Source organism: Caretta caretta, chromosome 3 (assembly GCF_965140235.1).
Source record: "Caretta caretta isolate rCarCar2 chromosome 3, rCarCar1.hap1, whole genome shotgun sequence".
In the NCBI taxonomy this organism is placed as follows: Eukaryota; Metazoa; Chordata; order Testudines; family Cheloniidae; genus Caretta; species Caretta caretta.
In genome coordinates, this window is record NC_134208.1 from 18,786,450 (window position 1) to 18,809,512 (window position 23,063).

Consider the following 23,063-nt stretch of genomic DNA (forward strand, 5'->3'; position numbering starts at 1 on the left):
TCTGGAATGTAATAATACTGAATAGTGAAATAAATAAATACTGTGTTTGCGTATCAGCGCTTATCTTTTTTTAAAAAAGGAATTGTATAAAAAAATCAACATTTATGCAACATTATAACTGTGAATTTAAGCACACACTCCAGGAAATTCAGAAGGGTTCCTACTGCAGTTGTAATTTGATCACATTACACTGTAAGCTGTGTGGCGAAAGGACTTCATCTCTGTATGGGTTTGTACAATGCCTAGCCCAGTGAAGCCCCAATCCATATTGAGGCTTCTGAGTGCTATGATAATATAAATAGATAACTATATATATATATATATATATATATATATATATGTGAAGAAATACATTTAGCTGTCTGCATCATAATGAAAATTGCACATGTACAAAACAGGAGTTGTTGTAATTGCAGTGTGAACATATATTTTTACGCTTCTTAGTTCGAGTATTTTATATTCTCAACCACATGTTGCATTAATGTATCTTTGATATTGGATTTAATGTGTAGGCTGTTAAAATCAAGTTTGAATCTATTAGATTGGTTTCATGTAATCTCAATCACATGTTGCATTAATATATCTTTGATATTGGATTTAATGTGTAGGCTGTTAAAATCAAGTTTGAATCTATTAGATTGGTTTCGTGTAATACTCATGGAATTTTTATGTAATAATAAACTGTCTTTTGTGACAAAGTTCCTCCTCTGCCTTGGTGGGTCCTTCGCTTATTGGCAGATTTTCTCGCCTCAGAACCTTCCTCCTGATGTCTGATATTGCTTGTATTTCTCAGTCTTCTAGTAGTATGCCTTCTCACTCTAAGCTTCTTGCTCCCAACTCCTCACACGCATGCCACAAAATGAAGTGAGCTCCTTTTTAAACCCAGGTGCCCTGATTAACCTGCCTTAATTGATTCTAGCAGCTTCTTGATTGGCTGCAGGTGTTCTAATCAGCCTATCTGCCTTAAGTTTCCAGAAAGTTCCCGATTGTTCTGGAACCTTCCCTGTTACCTTACCCAGGGAAAAGGGACCTACTTAACCTGGGGCTAATATATCTGCCTTCTATCACTTCTGTAGCCATCTGGCCCGACCCTGTCACATATTGTAAAAGATTAAGTACTGAGGCGTTTTATAATGGCAGAAAATCTTAATTGGAAGTATAGTGGTCGCCACTAAAAGAGTCAGCACACACAGGTATTTCCTATGTCACAGAACTTTTCCTTTCCTTCTGAGAATTTGTGTTGTACCCTTCTACATGTTCTTGTGACATTGTATTGACACAATTAGGATAATTAATGACTCTTGAATATATGACCTAAGTGCTTGAAATATGTTGATTTATTGTTGACTGCTGATTTTGCTTACTAATGCTGAAATACTTACTTCTTTATCAGGCAAGAAAGCACATTTTACAAATTCATACCAGGGACTGGAACCCCAAACTGTCAGATCCTTTCTTGGGGGAGCTAGCTGAAAAATGTGTTGGTGAGTGGTACCATATTAGTGTTATCACTTTTAGATGCCTTTTCTTTCTATAAAACATTTTCTTAAAGCTTGTAAAGTATGTTGAACACTTGCTTCTGAAGTTCTGAACATGCGTCAGATGCTTTGTTTTTTTAATTTATTTTTCAATTTTATTTTTATTCAAACTTTTATACTTTCTACAACCCTTATTTGTAATCAGAAAAATCAGGCATGATTGTATCAGAAGGATTAATATACAGAATAAATACTCAATAACAGTTTGAAGGTAATAATGCAGTAGATAATGTTTTCCTGACGTAACCTCCAATGTCCTTTTGTAGGACTAGTGCTGACAAAAATAAAAGCACCTGGGAAGCAGAATCTTTAGGTAAAGATTCCTTTGAAAACTTTACAGATGAGATTTGTTGGCACAGTTTTACTGCCTTATGTGGACAAAAATAAATTTCAGTAGTTTTTACTGAATCTCTGCCATGCTCTCTTCAGACAAAGACTCACAAACTAGCCACTGGTCCTAAAGCTAAGATTATCCCCCCAGAGTCTACTAGTGCATAATATACCCATGTGGCAGGCACAGGGCAAAAAACTTTCTGTCCTATAGACTCAAGCAACATGAATATCTTAAATATACCATTGGAGCACTCAGAGACCTGCTGTACTGAATGGGAGGATGGTTGTTCAAGCCAGCTGCTTAAAAGCAGGACAGAAATAAAAACAAATATTCATGTAGTGAGATTTTTAACGGGGAATAACCTTAAAATACACACCACAACCTCCTCACAACAATTTGTCATATAAAGATACATCCTTTGTCAACCACCTGCTTGGGCAAGCATTGAAGTTCTCAGAACAAGGATAATCTCAGATAACTGTTCATTGGGCTCCATCATCAAAGAAATAAGAACTTTAAATTGAGCATCAGTCCATTCAGTCAGCTACTGTACATCCGAATTATCCTCTTCATCCACAGGGACAACCATCTCCGAAGCAGCATCTCTCCGCTTTTGATCCACAAAGACCTCAACATCTTCTGGTGAGGAGAAAATATAACTATCCAGCAAACTCCAATTTAAGCTTTGCCGGGTATAAGACAGCATGTGCCAAACCCATTTAATGTAAATTCTGCTTGACTTTTTCAAAGGCCTGGTGCCACTTAATGGGAGAGGGAGGATATCTGGGAGAAAATCCAGTTTTGGTCCTTTGAAAGTTCACCATATTTCTGTCCACCATGAGAATACAATTACATATTTTAAGATGTTCAGACTACAAGGACAGTCTTTTGTAGGTTTTACTCCAAGACATTCCTGGTGCTCAAGTAAAATCAGTTGGTTCTGGGGGAAAATTTGTTAATTTTCCAGAACAAGAAATATCCCCAGAATCTGGTGTCACTGGTTCTTGCACCATTCTAATATTGTGCACTTGCGTTTCTCCTTTCTGTATCTTGGACTTTAATGTCTTCTAGCATTTCCAAGATCAGAACCTTGTGTCTACCATAAAAAGTGTCTCCACCAGTCAGAATAAGGCTAGTTTGTCTCACCTGCCCTGAGATTGCCTCATCATTTTTGTTCATGATGTCTCAAACATCTAACCTTTTATTCAGGCTTTCCAGATTCATTGGAGCCATGCAAACCTACCTCTTGGTCCCCTTTTCACACCGATGCAGTAGCTATTAATCTGCTCTTGTTCCCCTTGAGTGGACAAAGTTTTAAAAAAAACAAACGAACCACCGCCACCCAGTCTAGAGTCAACAGGCTTTTGGTACAGCATGATTTTACCTTTACCCTGTTTAGCGAACATGGCAACACCTACAAATAACTGAATCTTAATGAAGAAAACTACTGAAATGCTACAAATATAACTGACCTCTACTGAGAAGCAGTCATGAGAGTGGATACCTTGCTTGTTGATGTATACTTCCCAAACAACTTTTTTTAAAAAATGACTGGGCTTATTTAATTATTAAAAAAATAAGACAAATACAACCAGGACTTGTAGGGCAATAGAAGGTTGTTTGATAAGGCTGGATTTTTGTCACAACTGCCCTGGATTTCATGAGTTGATGTCTTAAAAATGACGTGTGCCATTTGGAGATTTTTGTGTCTGGGTTTGTTAAATAGTTGAAAAAACCTCTTTGAGTGGTTTGAGAACTGCAATATTAAACCATGGGATGCATGTGAGATTAATAGGATGCAGCAGCTAAGGGGAGCACTGAAGTGGTGTAAAAGACCAGACCTTTGGAGTCTTAGTAGGAATTTTAAATTCCCAGAGTGGCCACAAGATGGGAAGCTGAAAAAGCCGTGAGCACAGGAAAAACGTATGGTCTTCCTGCAGATAAGTGTGTGTGAGAGATGGGGGCAAACCAGCCTGAAGTTTGTGACTTGTGCCCATTTCTTGTACATATTTTTGTTTTGAATATTTACCTTTTAGGTAAATGGGTACTCAGTTATCTTGTTAACTCAACCTTTTAGAAAACAAACCATATTAGCAACAGCAAAGCTGTGAACTCTTCCATCCACTGTCTGTTAATCAGGTAAATCCTTTCAAAACCTAGGTAGGCCATGAAAATAATACTAAACAAGGATTTTAAAGAAATACATCACTGAGTCAAGACAGTTTTTAGAAATATTCTGTTTCATGTTCATTATAATTAAGCAACTTACAAGAAAAAGAGGTAATTTGTTACCAATTCATTCTTTCTCTCCCATCTTAATACAGTGATGAAGAGAGATGACTCCTTGGGTTTTTTTCACCACACTGTTGTGAGAAAGCTATGGTGGTATCTTTCATTTCAACCTTATACTGAGTTCTGGGCTGGCATGCTTCCTGTGCAGTGTGCCACAGAATTTGGACCATGATGCTCTTATGATGATGTTAGGCCAAAATCTTGACCTAATTTGGCAAGAAGATCCTACCTTTTTCTTGTCGTAGAAATAGTTACAACTGATTTTTGGGGAGGGCTTTGGAGAGGAGAGAGTTTGTGGAGAAATCAGTTCCCAAGAGAAAAAACGGGAAAGATGACTAGCTAGTTTCTGTAAAAGTCTGATGCATGTTTTATAGTAGGCTGTATGGGAGCCTGCTTCCTTACTGTGCTTCTCACTGAAAGTTGTGCTTTTAAAAAAAAAAAAAAAAAAAAAAGTCTCTTGTTTGGCACTATCTGGTGGTGGTAGGGAGCACAGAATGGACTACTTTAGTTTTGTTCTATCACAAAGAAAGCCAGTGCATTATGCCCTCCCCAAATTCAGAATTATCTCTTTGATTTTTAAAAAGCAGAAGGAAATGCATTAAAATTTAGTTTTATTACTACAGTGACAATTGGGGATAAAATGAGTTCCTTCAAGGTTAGAGTGAAAAACCATGCTTCATATTCAGCCTTGACAACTTACTTATGTTCTTACATCTTCTAGGCATGGTATGTATTTGCTTCTTAATACTAAAAAACCTATAATGTTCTACAAGATATTTTCTTGCAGTTATCTTGTCAGTCACTCAAATGAATATACAAGCATGCATAAGAGAATCCTTCAGTAAAAGACAAATTATTGCTCTTCAAATGCAGTTGTTCCTGAGAAATAGGGAAATAGAACTGGTGACTAATTGTATATCTGATCACCTGAGAATTTAATTTTCAAAATAGGCCATAGGCTACTATTTCCTAATTTTGCAATTCCATGGGGATGTACAAGCTGTGATTAAAAAGACTGTTTGTAAGGAGTATTCTAACATTATTAATAGAAGAATTGGAAAGGACATAGCTTTAAATTTGCTGAGTCTTAATTTGTGTCAGATGCTTAAACTGGATTTTTAAGTTAAAAGGGAGATTAGAGGAGCAATATAACTGTAATGCATGTTTGAACTTGACAAGTTGGTTTAGTTTTCCCCAAACTCATTTGTTCAATCTGTTGTGCTATTCTATCAAGAAATGGACCATTGTGAACTAGTAAAATAATACACAAAGTTAAAAAGGCAAAGCAGCATTTAGAGTACAACGCAAATTCTAATTTATCCAGTACAATTGAATGCCCTGCACCTGAAATAAGTTGCCACGTGTTTGGGTCTGTCCACATGGATTTAATTGTGAAATTGGGGCCTTAGTACCTGAACAATGAATTCTAATCAGAAGCCACCTGTAATTAGTTAACTGTTTAAAAAAACAAAACAAAACAAAAAAAACCCCCCAATTTATCTTCTAATAAAATGAGGGACAATAAGATTGCTTGTATCTAATCTGTTTGATTTCACTTGAGCTATGGCTTATTAATGTGAAATTCAGGATAGTTTTTCATTTAACCTGGCACTCAACTATTGTGATTATTTACACAGTTATAACTTTTTACCATTTTACTAGCCATTTTTACAAAATGGAAGAGGTTTATTCAAAAAATTGTCTGTGGAATCCAATATTTATGGTAATGTTCTGACTATAATCACATACTTGGACTCACATACTTGGACTCGCATTCAAATCTTTATGGAAAAGTCCTATAGAATTTAATGGGACACCATCAGTTTAAAACTACATTTTTATCTTAAATTTTTTTTTACCTACTTTTATTACTAGTAACCCTTAAAATTAATATGACTAAAAATTAGAAAAGGGGGAGAGATTTATTCATCCCCCCAGTTTGTTTACTTTGTGCATTTGTCCACACTTTGTATTGTCATGTTTATTTTTTTGTTGGTGGTGCAGGCCTTGTAAAGGGGTGTTTACCAGAGGCACTAGTAAAGCTGAAACAAAGTCAGGGCAGATGTGTGCACAGTAAGAGAGGAACAAGGCAGGAAGGCAGGCATAAACAACTTCAGTGGTGAGGGTTTTGTGCCTGCCGGAAGACCCTCCTTAACATAGAGAGGAGCAGAAAAACCATGATTTTTTTTTCCAAAAAGAGGTCTAAAAAATGTCCAAGACAACCATTTAAAGGATTCCTGGTCAGTTTTTTAAAAATCGTGAATAGATTCTATAAACATCTTTAAAAATGAGTAGAATTTAATAAACTATATCCCTGCTAATCGTATCATTCTGTATGCTGGGTTAAAAACTCTATAAAAAGATTTTCTATAAGAGAATAATCTTGTAATTAGTATTCTGTACTACAGCATGTTCAGCAGAGGTGAAACAAAATGCACCAAAATATACATGTCTGTTTTTATAAAGGATAGAAGCATACTGGTATCAGAAATCCAATTGTTTTAGTCCTGAAAGCAGCAAAACTGTCAATTAGTACCACAAAAGACTATTTAAAAGTTTTAGGCCTGTATAATACAGTTGTATGTATGGCTCTAAATAATGATAATTAAGCAACTATAGGTTCTAAACAGAAAATAGAATGAATAAAAAACCCTACAACAGCATAGTAGACTTTCTGCCACTTTTCTCCATACAATTAGAGTTAAAAAATTAAAAAGACAGAGAGAGAGAGAGTGTTGTGCTTGAGAGTAAAACCTTAGTTTCTTCTAGCAACTATGAAGAATGAATTAGGTGAGGGAATTTTTCTGTCTACTTGTATGCTCTGATTAAATATTTTTCCTTAATATCCTCCATTTTCTCAGATGCTTTGTGGATATATGTACTTTGTTCCTAAAATTCATCTGGACCATTTGCTCATTTAAAAAAAAAATCACAAAATAAGTTTTAATTTTGTACATAGGCTTCCCTGTAACTTTTTACAATTCTATTTCACGTAATTGCAGTTGCAACTGATACATTTGTGGATTAAACAAAGACTATAAAGAAGAAAAGGAATAGAGATGACACAAAGCTGGGGGAAGCTACAGTACATTCTATAATCAAATAGTGGAAAATATTGATATTGACATATTAATTTCTTGCCATATCAATTGCTGTGTAGGAATACCAGTGGATGCTATTTTGTATTTGCATTTGCCTTTCTTCTATAGGCTATCTTTTTTTTTCTGGTGGTCTCTGAGAGTAGTCCAGATAATAGTATCATTGGTTTTTAATAAGGGTTTAACATTTGCTTCTTAAGCTGTAACAGTCCCTGGGTTAATTTGCACTGGAACAGTACCTGTTCACTGGATGCAGTGTGAAAGAGTCTGTGACAGTGAAGTGCAACTGGCTGCTCTTTTTTAGCTTCAGGCTTATTTGTACATATGCAAAATGTTGATGCTTCTTCATGGAACATATGTATGTTTGTTTTTTGTACACTAGGGTACTGTGGAGCTGACATAAAAGCACTTTGCACTGAGGCTGCCTTGATTGCCTTGCGACGGCGCTATCCTCAGATTTACGCAAGCAGTCAGAAACTGCAGCTTGATGTTTCTTCAATAGTTCTCAGCGCACAAGATTTTCACCATGCAATGCAGAATATTGTGCCTGCTTCCCAACGTGCCGTGTTGTCTTCAGGACATGCACTATCCCTTGTCATAAGGCCGCTGCTGGAAAGAACCTTCAATAACCTCCTGGCGGTTTTACATAAAGTATTTCCCCATGCTGAATTTAGTCAAGGTGACAAAAGAGAAGGTACTTAGTTTTTATTTTTGTTTTTATTTTTATTTTTTTGCTCCTAACTATTCTGTTCTAGGTTGGAAAAATTTCAGGTAGCTTTTCTTTTAGCATCCTTGTCCTACTCCTTGCCTGAAACGTACTGAATCAAGTTTGCACCAGCTTATGCCAGAACTGACTTTGATTTGCATATTTTACTTGGACATATAATTAATTGTAATAATAATAATTGTAATTTATTAATGTATTGCTGTAGTGTCTAGAAGCCCCAGAAAAGGGTTCTCCCAAGCATGGGGGCAGCCTGGGAGAACGCATGGTAGTGCTTGTTTGAAAATTTAGCAAGTGGTTAATGGAGACTGGCATCATGGGCTGATTGGAGGTGGGAGTTGACATTTTGTTAGCAAATGGGAGATCATGAGTAGATTGGGGGATAAATCATGAAGGGCCTGGAAAGTGAAGACAAATGGCTTGATTTTCTTCTTCAAGTGCTTGCTTATGTCCATTGCAATGTAGATGTGTGCTCGCCCTTTGCACCACCCCTGGAAAATTTTTCCTTCAGTGGTATCCATTGGGTTGGCTCTGGTGCCCCTTGGAGTTGCGCGCTCATAGTGCCTGTGTAAAGGCTCCTGCCTACCCACAGCCTCCTCTGTTCCTTTTTACTGTCTGTGATGGTTGCTGCAACTGCCTCATCCTTGTGTTCACAAGCACTCCTTATGTGGACTTTCTAACCTCGTTGTATATAGTTATCTTTTATTCTTAGTAGTTAAGTTTCAGTTGTTAGATAAATAGGTTAGTGAACGGTTTCAGAGTAACAGCTGTGTTAGTCTGTATTCACAAAAAGAAAAGGAGTACTTGTGGCACCTTAGAGACTAACCAATTTATTTGAGCATAAGCTTTCGTAAATCGGTTAGTCTCTAAGGTGCCACAAGTACTCCTTTGCGTTTTTCAGGTTAGTGAACCCTGCTCAGCAGGGTTAATCCCTGCCCAGTAGCAGGGCTTGCCTCGGTCTCCAGGATTAAGCCTTTTGCTTCTTGCCACAAGCCTATGCCTGTGAGTGACCCCCATTCCAGCTACCTTCAGTGCTTGGGGGAAGCTCATGTGTAGGAGTGCTGCAAGATCTGCAAAGACTTCAGGCCCCACACCAAAAAGGATATAGATGCTAGATTCAGATTTATCCTCATGGAGACAGCATTTCAACCTCCCTCGCAGCTGGGTCACTCAGACTTGGCACTGAGTACTTCAGCCTCAGTAAGGAGTGCCCCGTCTACTCTTCAGGAAACTAAGCACCATTCCTTATCCCCGGTCGGTCATCCCCGGTGCCGAGGAAAAGTGCTCCAGTGAGGGACTTTGGCACTGCTCTCCATCACTGGTGCCAAGAAAGAAGCAGAAAAAGACCAACAGAGGTCGATTCCCCCAACCCTGAGCACAGAGATACTAGTAGAGTGCGACCTGCGTCAGACCACTCTGTGTCTTTAACAATTCTCCATTGACTCTGGCCAGGGAATGCGTACCATTGACTCTAGCACCGATGAACTCTCCACCACAGAAGAGCCACTGGAGCTCCACTACATGGGTGGTACCGTCAATGCCAGAGGCATTTCAGGCAGCAAGAGATTTACTCTCTCTACTGGTACTGCCATTCCCAGCCGTACAGGAGCTGTCAGCAGCAGCACCGGCTGCCATGGCACCAAAGGCTTCAAGTGCCTTCAAAGGGGAAACAGGCCATGATGGCCCAGGCCCAATCTCCTCCCTCCTGGCACTACTTGCTGGCACTGGTCGGCACCGCTCCACCCTGGTCTCCGGGAAGGGAATCTTCAGAAACTGACTTGGATGCGGAGTCATACATCTCTCGCAGGAGCCGGCACTGTCACTCCAGGTGGTATTACCCAACCATAGACCTGAGCCAAGGCATCCCACTCATGGCCTGGCCACCAGGACAGTGGCAGATACCAGTATAGTGGCCTTTCTGGAACCCCTGGGCTTTTCCTATGATGCAAGGGTCACATTCCAGAAGGTTATACACTGGTGTCAGAGTCCAGAGCGCCACTTCTCTTGGAGCAGGATCCAGGCTCCGGTACCAAGACTGGTGCCAAATATCAACATCCGACACCACGAGACCTGTTTGGTGCCATGGGTGAAGAACAGTATCTGCCTCCTCTCAAGATGAAGCTGTCGCGGGAGCAGACATAACACCATCCCAGGACGATTACAAGGCGCATCAAGAGAGTAGCTCAAAACCTGGGTATCCAGGTAGAGGAGATCAGGGAGTCTTCCCATGCCCTGGTGGGCATTGTAGCAGTAACAGGCTCTTCAAGAGTGGCATTGTCACTAAACAATGCTATTATGGACCCCATTGAGGCATTATGGCAGACCCTAGCGTCCCTCCAGCCAATGGCAAAGAAAACGGAAAAGAAATAATTTATCTCAGCTAAGGGGTGTGAATTCCTTTATACACATCTACCACAACCTTTGGTTGTGTCAGCAGCCAGTGAGCGGGAATGACAGAGTCAGCAGGTGCCAAGGCCAAGGATGCCAAAAAATTAGACCTCTTTGGCAAAAAGATCGATTCAACATGTGGCCTGCAGCTCAGGCTTGCAAATCAGCAAGTGTTCCTGAGCAGGTATGATTTCAACCTCTGGGACTCTGTGTTGAAATTTAAGGAGTTACTACCACAGGAGTCCAGGTGAGAATTTGCAGCTCTCATGGAGGAAGGCAAATCTGTGGCAAGGGCATCCCTGCAAGCAGCCTTAGATGCCATGGACTCTGAAACTCGATCCATGGCTTCAGTGGTGGCAATGCAAAGCTCTGGGCTTCAATCGTCGGATCTACAGCATGAGGTTCAACAGTCATCAGAGGACCTTCCTTTTGAGGGTACGTCGCTCTTTTCTGAACAGACAGACTCCAAGCTGCACAGCCTAAAGGACTCAAGGGCCATTCTGAAGTCCTTAGGGCTTTATACATTAGCATCCTTGAGGAAACGTGATGATAACCCTCAGCCGGTTCCTCGTTTCTTCCCACCACCCACCTGGTAAGATTACAATAGGAGGAGGAGGAGCAGAGGCTTTAGGAGAAGACTTCTGCCCCAATCCTGGTCCGCACCTGCCTCACCCTCTGCCCCCCCCCCCCGACACTCTGAGAGGTCTAAGCAGCCCTTTTGATCGGACACTCAAGGATGACGTGCAAGGACAGAACTGGGATCCAACTTCCCTAGTTTTTGTGGACCATTTATCCCATTTCTATCAGGTGTGGGCCCGTATTACCTGTTTTCTAGGTGCTACTTACGATAGCACTGGGCTACACCCTTCAGTTTAGTTTTCCGCCTCCCCATCACTCTTTAGGGATCCTTTTGAGCCCAAGAGGTGCAGTCATTCCTAAGGGTGGGATCTAGGGGGGAAGCTTCACCAAAGTTAAGGAGCTGGGGGGTTCTATTCCCATTATTTCCTAATTTTGAAAGCCAACGGCAATCTCAGACTGATTCCAGACCTGCGAAAGGTCAGTAGTTTCATGAAGAAGCTAAAGTTCTGCATGGTCTCCTTGGTTTCCATCATCCCCTCCCTGGAACCGGGGGATTGGTGTGCTGCCCTCAATTTAAAGGATGCTTACTTCCATATCTCAATCTTTCAGGGATACAGAAAGTTCCTCAGGTTCATCGTGAACCAAGTGCGCTACCAATTTGTGGTGCTCCCGCTTGGCCTGTCAGCAGCTTCTTGGATGTTCACAAAGTGCATGGCAGTTGTCGCAGCCTTCCTGAAGAGACAGGATTCCCGTCTACTCTTACTTCAATGACTGGCTGATCAGAGGTCAGACCAAGGTCAAGGTGGAGTCCAATGTAAAGTTAATACAGTCAACTTTCCAGGACTTAGGTCTGTTAATAAATGAGAGAGAAGTCTACTCTCTCCTGGGCTCAAAGGATAGAGTTCATTGGGGCGATCTGTGACTCGGTTCAAGCCAGAGCCTTCATCCCAGAAGCATAGTTCCAATTAATAGGGATGCTTATAGAGAATCTCAGAAATCAACCCATTACCACAGCAGGAAACTGCTTGAAGCTCTTGGGCCACATGACATCATGCAACTGTGTGATGCAGCATGCGAGACTTAAGTTCAGACCCCTCCAGGGGTGGGTGGCATCTGTATACTCACCAAGCCGACACCACTTAGACACGGTCATCACAGTTACCCCATCAGTGATTGCATCCCTCCATTGGTGGCTGGATCTGCTGGCAGTGTGTGTAGGAGTCCCATTCTCAAGACCCCAACCATCAGTGTCTCTTGTCACAAACACTTCACCAATGAGCTGGGGGGAGCTCACTTGGGGTCCCTCAGAACTCAGGGCCTCTGGTCTCTGGAAGAGCTCTTGTTGCGCATCAATGCCAGGGAGCTCAGGGCGGTTTGCTGGGCCTGCCAGGCATTCGAACCCCATGTGGAGGGCAAGTACGTGTCAGTTTTCACAAAATACACAACAGTGATGTTTTATATCACTGGGCAGGGAGGAGTGTGCTCCTTTCACCTGTGCCAGGAAGCACTTTGCTTGTGGGAATTCTGCATAGCCCCCTCGATCCTCCTATCTGCCAGAATCACAGAATGAGCTAGCGGATCAGATCAGCAGGTCGTTCTCCAACCACAAGTGGTCCATCCATCCATATGTTGTGAAAGCCATTTTCCAGAAGTGGGTAATCTCCAGATAGATCTGTTCGCAACGAAGTACAACAGGAAGTATCTTCAGTTATGTTCCTTCCTGGGTCAGAGCCCTGGGTCTCTCACAGATTACTTCCTCCTTCCTTGGATGGGTCATCTCTTTTGTGTCTTTTCTCCCATTCCTCTCATACACGAGGTTTGCTGAAGATCAGAAGGGACCAAGCACGAGTTATTCTGATAGTCCCCACTTGGCCCCACCAGCACTGTTTAACCACATTCCTAGACCTCTTAGTGTAAACACTAACTAATATGTCTACCTCTGTTTCCAGACCTGATTTCCCAGGACCACGGCCGTCTGCATCATCTGAACCTCAAGTCCCTCACAGCCTGGAAGCTTCGTGGCTGAACCCCACAGAGCTAACATACTCTGCAGTTTGTGAGATGCTTTTAGGAAGCAGAAAACCCTTCACTAGAGCCACTTACCTGGCAAAGTGGAAAAGGTTCTTGATCTGGTTTACACAGTAGTGTCTCACCTACACAATCAACAGTACCATTCATTCTAGGCTATTTACTCCCCCTGAAACAACATGGGCTAACTGTGTCATCTATTAGGGTCCATCTGGCTGCAATCTTGGCTTTTCACGCATGGGTGACCGACCATTCTGTGTTCTCAAACTCCATCTGTAGTTGGTTTCTTAAGGATATTGAGAGATTATACCTTCAGGTATGGCAACCAATCCCTCCCTGGAATTTCAACCTCATATTGTCAAGACTGACAGCACTGCCATTTGAACCATTGGCAATGTGCTCTCTGCTCTTCCTATCCTGCAATGGTGGCCTTCATGATGGCCATTACTTCTACAAGAAGGGTCTCGGAGATCCGGGCTCTCACTTCAGAACCACTTTACGTGGTATTCTTCAAGGAGAAGGTCCAATTGCTTCCGCATCGAGCCTTCCTTCCAAAGGTGGTTTCACAATTCCATAGTAACCAGGATATCTTACTACCGGTCTTCTATCCAAAACCACATGCCAACAGAGAGGATCAGAGGCTCCACTTACTGGATGTCAAATGTGCACTAGCCGCCTATATAGAAAGGACTAAATCATTTTGGAAATCTACTCAACTATTCATGGCCATTGCATGCAGGGTGGTGAAAGGTCTCCCAGTCTCAGCCCAGAGAATTTCCTGTATCTGCATGTGCTATGATCTGTCAAAGGTTCCTGCCCTGACAGCACGTTCCACAAGGGCCCAAGCATCTTTGGCAGCTTTCGTGGTACAAGTTCTGTCCTACAAGGACAGTTGTAGAACGGCAAAGTGGTCATCATTTCATACTTTCACATCTCACTGAGCCATCACCCAACAGGCTAAAAACGATGCTGGATTTGACCAGGCAGTATTGCAATCAGTGTGCCAATAAACTCTGAACTTTCCACTTCTGCACAACTGCTTGGGAGTCACCAACGTTGGAATGGACATGAGCAAGCACTTGAAGAAAAAATGGTACTAACCGTCCGTAACTGTTGTTCTTTGAGATGTGTTGCTTATGTCCATTCCAACCCCCTCTGCCCCGCTCTGTCAGAGTTAGCTGTCAAGAAAGGGGGGCTGCAGGTTGGTGGGATCCTTTATACCAGAGCACGACCCCGGGGGGCACCAGAGCCAACCTGACAGATACCACTGGAGGAAGAGCTTTCCAGCGGTGTTGCTCGGGGGAAGTGCAAACCTACACTGGAGTGGATATGAGCAACACACATAGGAGAATAGTAGTTACAGAAGGTGAGTAACTTTTTTTTATACGTTTGAGAAAGGGGAGCCAATGGAAGGTTTAAAAGAAAAGGATGATACGGTCAAAATGACAGGCTAGGAAAATGTTGTTTGCAGCAGGATTTTGAATGGCTGTGAGTGGGGGAAGCAGCATATTGAATGGATGTGTGTAGTTGCATTTGTCAAGGCAAGAGAAGAGGTTGTTGCAGTAACCGAGACACAAGATGATGAGAACCTGCACAAGAATTTTAGCTGTCTGCATGTATAGGATAGGCCATGTCTTAGAGATGCTGTGTAGCAAGAATCTGCAAGATTTAAACACACAGGATGTGAGGATCTAGAGAGGTCTTGGGTCGAAGATGAATCCAGGTTATGGGCCTGAATGACAAAGTATGGTGTTACTGTCCACAGTAATTTAGAAGGGATGGGGACAGCTTAGGTGGGGGAAGATTAAGATTTCTGTTTAAACTATGTTGAACTTGAGCTGACGTGATATCCACAAGGAAATGTCAGAGAAACAGGCTGAGATTTTTGTTTGGACAGAAGGAAACATATCTGGAGGAGAGAGAGTAGATGAATGTGTGTTTGCGAATGAGATTACTATTGTGGGGATGGGATAAGACTATGTCAAAGTAACTCTGGCAGCTCCTGGCCCTGGTGCTGAGTCCCTGCTGTCTGGGAAGGGATACACGGGTAAGAGGTAGAGCTCCCCAGTCACACTTCCCATTGTTGGTGAAGGGGTGAGTCCAGGCTGCAATGAAGTGTCTGTGGCAGTGCCTGGTCAGGCACTTAGTTATGTTTAAGCAATGACCCAGGTCATTTCTTGAAAGTTAGTTACTGGCAGGAGTAGTTGAGAATTTCAGCCCTTATTGTTTGCTTACTTTAACATACGCTTAGTATTTTTTAGTGTCAGTACAGAATCTGAAAAGGCGCATGGTAATATATTTACTTTATGAATGGATATGGATAAATCAAAATGCAGAGAAGTAATGACTTGCACAATGTCACAAAGCAAGTGAGTGACAGAGCCATGAATCCTGGAGTTCTGACTTCTAGTTCCCTACTCTAGAGCAGTCTTGGCTTGAATTACTTAAGTTCTTCTCCAGAGCTTCCTTAACAAACCCAGTTGTTAACCTCCAGGAAATAGCCACCTTAGAACCCATTCGTTATTGATACTCTTACGAGAAAAGCATCACTCTTTTTGTCATGTTTTTTCAAAGTCTGTGTGGTGTTGCTTTTGCTCTGGTGCTGGCATTTTCCAAGCAGTCAATGACAAAAAGTTTGTTCTAAAGACTCCTTTATGCTTATTGGCTAAATGGTCTATATATTTGTTTGTTTTCCTTCCTACTGATCTCTCCTTATTTTTACTAAAGAGAGTTTGGAAGTTTTCATTGAGCTTGAGTATTAGTCATAAACAGATAGAATCATAGAAAAGTTGGGCTGGTAGGGAGCTCAAGAAGTTACCAAGTCCAGCGTCCTGCACTGAGACAGGACCAAGTGAACCTAGACCATCCCGGACAGGTGTTTGTCAAGCATGTTCTTAAAAACATCCAGTGATGAGAATTCTGCACCCTCCCTCAGCAGCCTGTTCCAGAGTGTAAGTACCCTTATAATTAGAAAGTTTTTCCTAATATCTAACCTAAATCTTCCTTGCTGCAGATTAAGCTGATTACTTCTTCTCTGGGACATGGAGAACAATTAGAGGTTTCAGAGTAACAGCCGTGTTAGTCTGTATTCGCAAAAAGAAAAGGAGTACTTGTGGCACCTTAGAGACTAACCAATTTATTTGAGCATGAGCTTTCGTGAGCTACAGCTGCAGCTCATGAAAGCTCATGCTCAAATAAATTGGTTAGTCTCTAAGGTGCCACAAGTACTCCTTTTCTTTTTGGAGAACAATTAATCACCATTCTCTTTTATAACACCATTCTCTTTTATATATTTGAAGACTGTAATCAGGTAACCCCTCAGTTTTCTTTTCTCAAGACTAAACCTGCCCATTTTTAAATCTTTCCTGAGAGGTCAGGTTTTCTAAACCATTTACCATGTTGCTGTTCTCCTCTGGGCTGTCTCTAATTTGTCCATATCTTTCCCAAAAGTGTGGCACCCAGAATTGGACACAGAACTCCAGCTGAGGTCTAACTAGTGCTGAGCAGAGTGGGACAGTTACCTCCCGTGTCTTACATTTGACCCTCGTGGGGTGCCAGGCTTCAGCCTGAGCCTGAACATCTACTCTGCAATTTAACCTGAGCCTATGAGCCTGAGTCAGCTGATGGGCCAGCCACAGTTGTTTAATTGCAATGTAGACATACCCTAAAATCAAGATATATCCTGTCTACTGCTTTACTCCATCCACTAGGCCAGTAACCCTGTCAAAGAAGGAAATTAGGTTGCTTTGGCAAGATTTGTTCTTGACAGATCCATGGTGGCTACTCCTAACTCTAGTATCTTCTAGGTGCTTACAAATTGATTGTTTAATAGTTTGTTGCAGTATCTCTCCAGGTATGAAGGTTAGGCTGACTGGTCTGAAATTCCCTGTGTGTTCTTTGTTCCCCTTTTAAAAGATGGGTACTGTGTTCCCTTCACCAGTTCGCTGGGACATCATCTGTCCTTCATTGAGTTCTTGAAGATGATTGCCAATAGTGCTGAGATTAGTTCAGCTAGTTCCTTAATTACCATAGGATGAATTTCATCAGGCCTTGCCAACTTAAATACATCAAACATATCTAAACATTCTTTAACCTGTTTTTCCCTATTTTGGGTTGTGTTCCTTCACCACTGAAGTTAATATTGTGTTGAGTATCTGGTCATTATTGGATGAAAACCAAGATCCACTTCAATTTAGGCTTAAATAGTTTCTCTTAACCTTTATTTTGTATGTTTTAGGACAGCGCTATTATTACCTATACATTACCCCGCTGTTCCTCAGACGTTTTTGTCAACTGCTGGAAATGGCCCACCTTGATTATCACTACAAAAGGTTCTCCCCCCGGTTGGTAATAGCTCACCTTACCTGATCACTCTCGTTACGGTGTGTATGGTAACACCCATTGTTCCATGTTCTCTGTGTATATAAATATCCCCACTGTATTTTCTACTGAATGCATCCGATGAAGTGAGCTGTAGCTCACGAAAGCTTATGCTCAAATAAATTGGTTAGTCTCTAAGGTGCCACAAGTACTCCTTTTCTTTTTGCGGATACAGACTAACACGGCTGCTACTCTGAAACATATCTTACAATAGTTATCTTTCTTACTGGTCTGTTTTTGTCTGGGATTTTTGGCTTGTCTTGTTGGTTGGGGAGACGTTCTGCTTTACACTATTTGCACAGACCAAAGATTTTACAACTAAGACACTCAGACCAGGTTTCATGGTTTACACAACCCTGAAGCTGTTTCAGTTAATTTCTGAAATGATGTATCAGCAGAGTCACAATCAAAATGTACAGATTCCTTTACAGTCTTATTATAATGTGTATATATAATATTAATTTCTCTCACAATTCATTACACAGTTTTCTAACATACTATTAACCATTTTAGCAAAATAGGCATTAAACATTTCAGCTTCTTTGATGTAATCAGTTGGCTCTCTTTGCCCACTAAATGCAAGACCTGCACTCTCCTTTGTCATTCTCTTGATCCTAATGTATTTGAAGAACATCATTTTCTTGTCTTTTATGTCCCTCACAAGTTGTAACTCATGTTGTGCCTTAGCCATTCTGATTTTGTCCCTACATTCTAATGCTATTCTTTTGTACTCCACCGTAGCACTTTGTCCATATTTCCACTTTTTGTAGGATTCCTTTTTGATTTACAGGTCATTTAAGAGCTTCTGATGGAGCCATATTGGCATCTTACTATTCTTCCTGTCTTTCTTTTGCATTGGGATGGTTTGCAGTTTTGCCTTTAACGTGATCTCATTGTGCTCGGCTGACCTCCTTTCCCTTAGATTTTGTCTCCATGGAACCTTACCTACTAATTCTCTGAGTTTGTTAAAGTCTGCTTTTTTGAAGCCCATTGTCCTTATTCTGTTGCTCTCATTCCTTCCTTTACTTAGAATCATGAAATCTGGCATTTCATGATCACTTTCACCCAAATTGCTTTCCACCTTCAGATTCGTAACCAATTCCTCCCTGTGGGTCAGAATGAAGTCTACACAATGGCCATCCCACTCGTTTCTTCCTCCACTTTTTGTTTCAGAAAGTTATCCCCAATACATTGCAAGAACTTATTGGACATTTTGTGTTCTGCCAACAGATGTCTAGGTAATGTTCCCCATTAGTACCAAGTCTTTTGTGTTTTGGGTATTTCTGTTTGTTGTAGAAATGTCTCATCCACTTCCCCTTTTTGATTTGGTAGTCTGAGCTATACCCATACTATGACATCACCCTTAATTTTTCACTCCTTTTATGTTTACCCAGAGACTTTCAACTGTTCTGCTTCTCACCTCCTTCTGGACCTCAGAACAAGTGTATATTATCCTTGATGTAACATCTCCTTTTTTTTATCCCGGCCGAAGAAGCAATTCTTCTGGTATATTTTGCTGTTAGTAGTTTTAAATGCATTTTGGATAAGTTGATTTAAAGGTTCTTCGTAGGTATTTCATCTTTGAATGTGTGAGAACCTAAGTTTCTTTTGAAATTTCATCCACCCCTGATTTTGTTTACCCTCTTCTTAGGGCTTATCTACACTTAAGCTTCAGTGGCTCACCTGTACCGATGCCGCTGTGCTGCTTAGCGAACACACTACCTATGCCAACAGGAGGGCTTTTCCCATCAGTGTAGGTGATCCACCTCCCTGAGAGGTGGTAGCTATGTTGACAGGAGGAGCCCTCCTGTCGACATAGCACTGTCTGCACCGGGAATTAAGTCTGTTTAACTCGTTTCAGAATAGCAGATGTGTTAGTCTGTATCCGCAAAAAGAAAAGGAGTACCTGTGGCACCTTAGAGACAGACCAATTTATTTGAGCATAAGCTTTCGTGAGCTACAGCTCACTTCATCGGATGGATGTAGTGGAAAATACAGTGGGGAGATTTTATATGCACAGAGAACATGAAATAATGGGTGTTACCATACACACTGTAATGAGAGTGATCAGATAAGGTGAGCTATTACCGGCGGGGGGGGGGGGGGGGGACCTTTTGTAGTGATAATCAAGGTGGGCCATTTCCAGCAGTTGACAAGAACGTGTGAGGAACAGTAGGGGGTGAAAATTAGTTTTACTTTGTGTAATGACACATCCACTCCCAGTCTTTATTCAATCCTAAATTAATGGTGTCCAGTTTGCAAATTAATTCCAATTCAGCAGTCTCTCATTGAAGTCTGTTTTTGAAGTTTTTTGTTGAAGAATTGCCACTTTTAGGTCTGTAATTGAGTGACCAGAGATTGAAGTATTCACTTACTGGTTTTTGAATGTTATAATTCTTGACGTCTGATTTGTGTCCATTTATTTTTTTACGTAGAGACTGTCCAGTTTGGCCAATGCACATGGCAGAGGGGCATTGCTGACACATGATGGCATATATCACATTGGTAGATGTGCAGGTGAACGAGTCTTTGATAGTGTGGCTGATGTGATTAGGCCCTATGATGGTGTCCCCTGAATAGATATGTGGTCACAGTATGTGGATTTTTCAGTCTTCTGAGTGACTTAGTTATACTGACATAGGCTGCTAGTGTAGACCAAGTGTCATCCAGTTAAGCCAAAGAAAAGATTGAATGTTAAGTACAGTCTGCATAAAAAGCAGCAAAATCCATTTTGATGTGGAAATGGCAGAAGTGCTAAATGACTTTTTTGTTTCCGTTTTCACCAGAAAGGTTAGCAAAGATTAGTAGCAACTGGACGTTTAATATAGTGGATGCTAGTGAAAATGAGATCGGATCAGAGGCTATCATAGGAAACAAACAAGTGAAAAATTACTTAGACAAGTTAGATGTCTTCAACTCACCAGGGCCTGGTGAAATACAACCTAGAATACTCAAGGAGCTGACTGGGGAGATATCTAAGTCATTAGCTATTATTAAGGCTATGGTTTAGTCATGGGTATATTTAGTAAAAGTCAAACAAAAATTCATGGCCCATGACCTGTCTATGACTTGTGCTATATACCCCTGATTAAATCTTGGGGGGTGGGGGGTGCAACGGGGGGTGGCCCGGGGCATGCTGTGGGCACTTGGGGGAGCGGCAGTGTACAGCCCAGGACCCCCACTGGTGCTGGTGTGGGGGCGGAGCTGGCAGCCTCCCTACCTGGCTCCATGCCTCCCTGATGTGGCAATATCCCTTTCCCTCAGCTCCTAGGCAGAGGCATGGCCAGGCAGCTCTGTGCGCTGCCTCTTCCACTAGCGTTGGCTCCACAGTTCCCATTGGCCTGGGAGCTGAGGTATGTCCCCGTTTCCGGGGACCTCCCCCCCAAGCTAAGCACTACCCAGAGCCCTCACCCCCTCCTGTGCCCCAACCACCAGCCCTGAGCGCCCTCTCACACCCAAACTCCTGCTGCTGGGGAGGGGGGTGCGGTGACCCAAGACTGCCCCAGCAACAGCCAGTGTGGTTAGCCCAGGGGCTGCCTGAGCTGCTCAGGCGACCCCCAGGCCAGCCTCATCGGCCCCTACAGAAGTCCTGGAAAGTAACAGAATCTGTGACCTCTGTAACAAACTTGCGGCCTTAGCAATTATCTTCAAAAAGTCATGGAAGAGAGGAGAGATTCGAGAGGACTGGAGAAGGGCAAATAGTGACCTTCTATAAAAAGGGAAATAAGGACAACCCGGGGAATTACAGACCAGTCAGCTTAACTTCAGTACCCGGAAAAATAATGGAACAAATAATTACGTAATCAATTTGTAAACATCTAGAAGATGATAAGATAAGTAACAGTCAGCATGGATTTGTCAAGAACAAATTATGTTAAACCAACCTAATAGCTCTCTTTGACAGAGTAACAAGTCTTCTGGATAGTGGGGAAGTGGTAGATATGGTATGTCTTGACTTCAGTAAGCTTTTTGATACTGTCTTGCATGAGTTTTTCATAAACCAGGGAAATACAATCTAGATGATGGGTGCACTCTAAGGTGAGTGAATAACTGGCTGGAAAACTGTTCCCAGAGAGTAGTTATCAGAGGTTCACAGTCATGCTGGAAGGATGTAAGAAGTGGGGTCCGCAGAGATCAGTTCTGGGTCCTGTTCTCTTCAATATCATCATCAATGATTTAGATAATGGCATAGAGAGTTCACTTATAACATTTGTGGATGATATCCAGCTGGGAGGGGTTGCAAGTGCTTTGGAGGATAGGATTAAAAATCCAAATGATCTGGACAAACTGGAGGAAATGGTCCGAAATAAATAGGATGAAATTCAATCAGGACAAATGCAAAGTACTCCATTTAGGCAGGAACAATCAGCTGCGCACACACAAAATGGAAAATGATTGCCTAGGAGGGAGTACTGCAGAAAGGGATTTGGGGGTCACAGTGGATCGCAAACTAAAGTATAACAATATTGCAAAAAAAGTGAACATTGTTCTGGGATGCATTAGCAGGAGTGTTGTAAGGAAGACAGAAGAAGCAATTCTTCCACTCTACTCTGTGCTGATTAGGCCTCAAGTGGAGTATTGTGTCCAGTTCTGGATGCCCGAGGTGCACAAATTGAAGAAAGTCCAGAGAAGAGCTACAAACGTGATTAAAGATCTAGAAAACATGACCTATGAGGGAAGATTGAAAAAATTGGGTTTGTTTAGTCTGGAGAAGAGAAGGCTGAGAAAGGGACAGGATAACAGTTTTCAGGTACATAAAAGGTTGTTACAAAGAGGAGGGAGAAAAATTCTTCTCCTTAATCTCTGAGGATAAAACAAGAGGCAATGGGCTTAAATTGCAACAAGGGCAGTTTAGGTTGGACATTAGAAAAAACTTCCAAACTGTTACAGTGGTTAAGCCCTGGAATAAATTGCCCAGGGAGGTTGTGGAATCGCCATCATTTGAGATTTTTAAGAGCAGTTTGGACAAATACTTGTCAGGGATGGTTTAGATCAAGAGCGGCCAAACGTACTGACCCTCCGAGCCACTTACAATAATCTTCAGAAGTTTGAGAGCTGCAAGACGTGCACAACCTGCGCCGCAGGGCAGCGCCTGTCGTGATGCGGGGCTTCTTCTCTTATACACCCCAGCTAAAGACCCAAGACCTCCCTCCCTGCAGGGCAGAAGCCATTAATCCCACCACCCCACCACAGGAGAAAAACCCCTAGTCCCACCACCCCGCTGCAGGGCAGAAGCCCCTAGCTCACCCTTGCCCAGTCTTGTAGGTGGAGCATGGTGGGAGTATGGGGGAGGCTCTGGGAGCCACAGTTTGGCTGTGCCTGGTTTAGGTAATACTTAGTCCTGCCATGAGTGCAGGGGACTGGACTAGATGACCTCTTGAGGGCCCTTCCAGTCCTACAGTTCTATGATTCTACATGTAATAGTTTTAAATATTGTGCTCATATGCCACATTCCAGTTGATTGTTAGCATAAGTAAGTGATGTCTAGAATTGCTTTTCTCTGTTTGAGTTTGAATGACAGCTACTTGGTATATGCTTGCCAGTTTAATTCCAATTTAACAATGTTGGTTTTCACTTTGTCATCCCTGTTTGTCTTGAATTAATTTGGAATGTAGATTTCCAGTCATGCTGAATCTTCTACCAAATGACTTTTCTGATTGGCTCCATGTGCTCATGGTTTTTCAGTTTACTTTCTTGAATAG

General features: G+C 41.9%; 1 protein-coding gene across 3 annotated transcripts in view; it reads left to right on the plus strand.

Moving 5' to 3' along the window:
- ATAD2B (ATPase family AAA domain containing 2B) overlaps positions 1-23,063 on the plus strand; it is a 175,978-nt gene that overhangs the window by 66,631 nt on the left and 86,284 nt on the right. For all 3 annotated transcript variants that reach the window (XM_048845622.2, XM_048845620.2, XM_048845621.2), the window contains exons 15-16: positions 1,394-1,484; positions 7,645-7,956. In XM_048845622.2, coding sequence (XP_048701579.2) covers positions 1,394-1,484; positions 7,645-7,956 — 403 coding nt within the window. The remainder of the gene's footprint in view (positions 1-1,393; positions 1,485-7,644; positions 7,957-23,063) is intronic.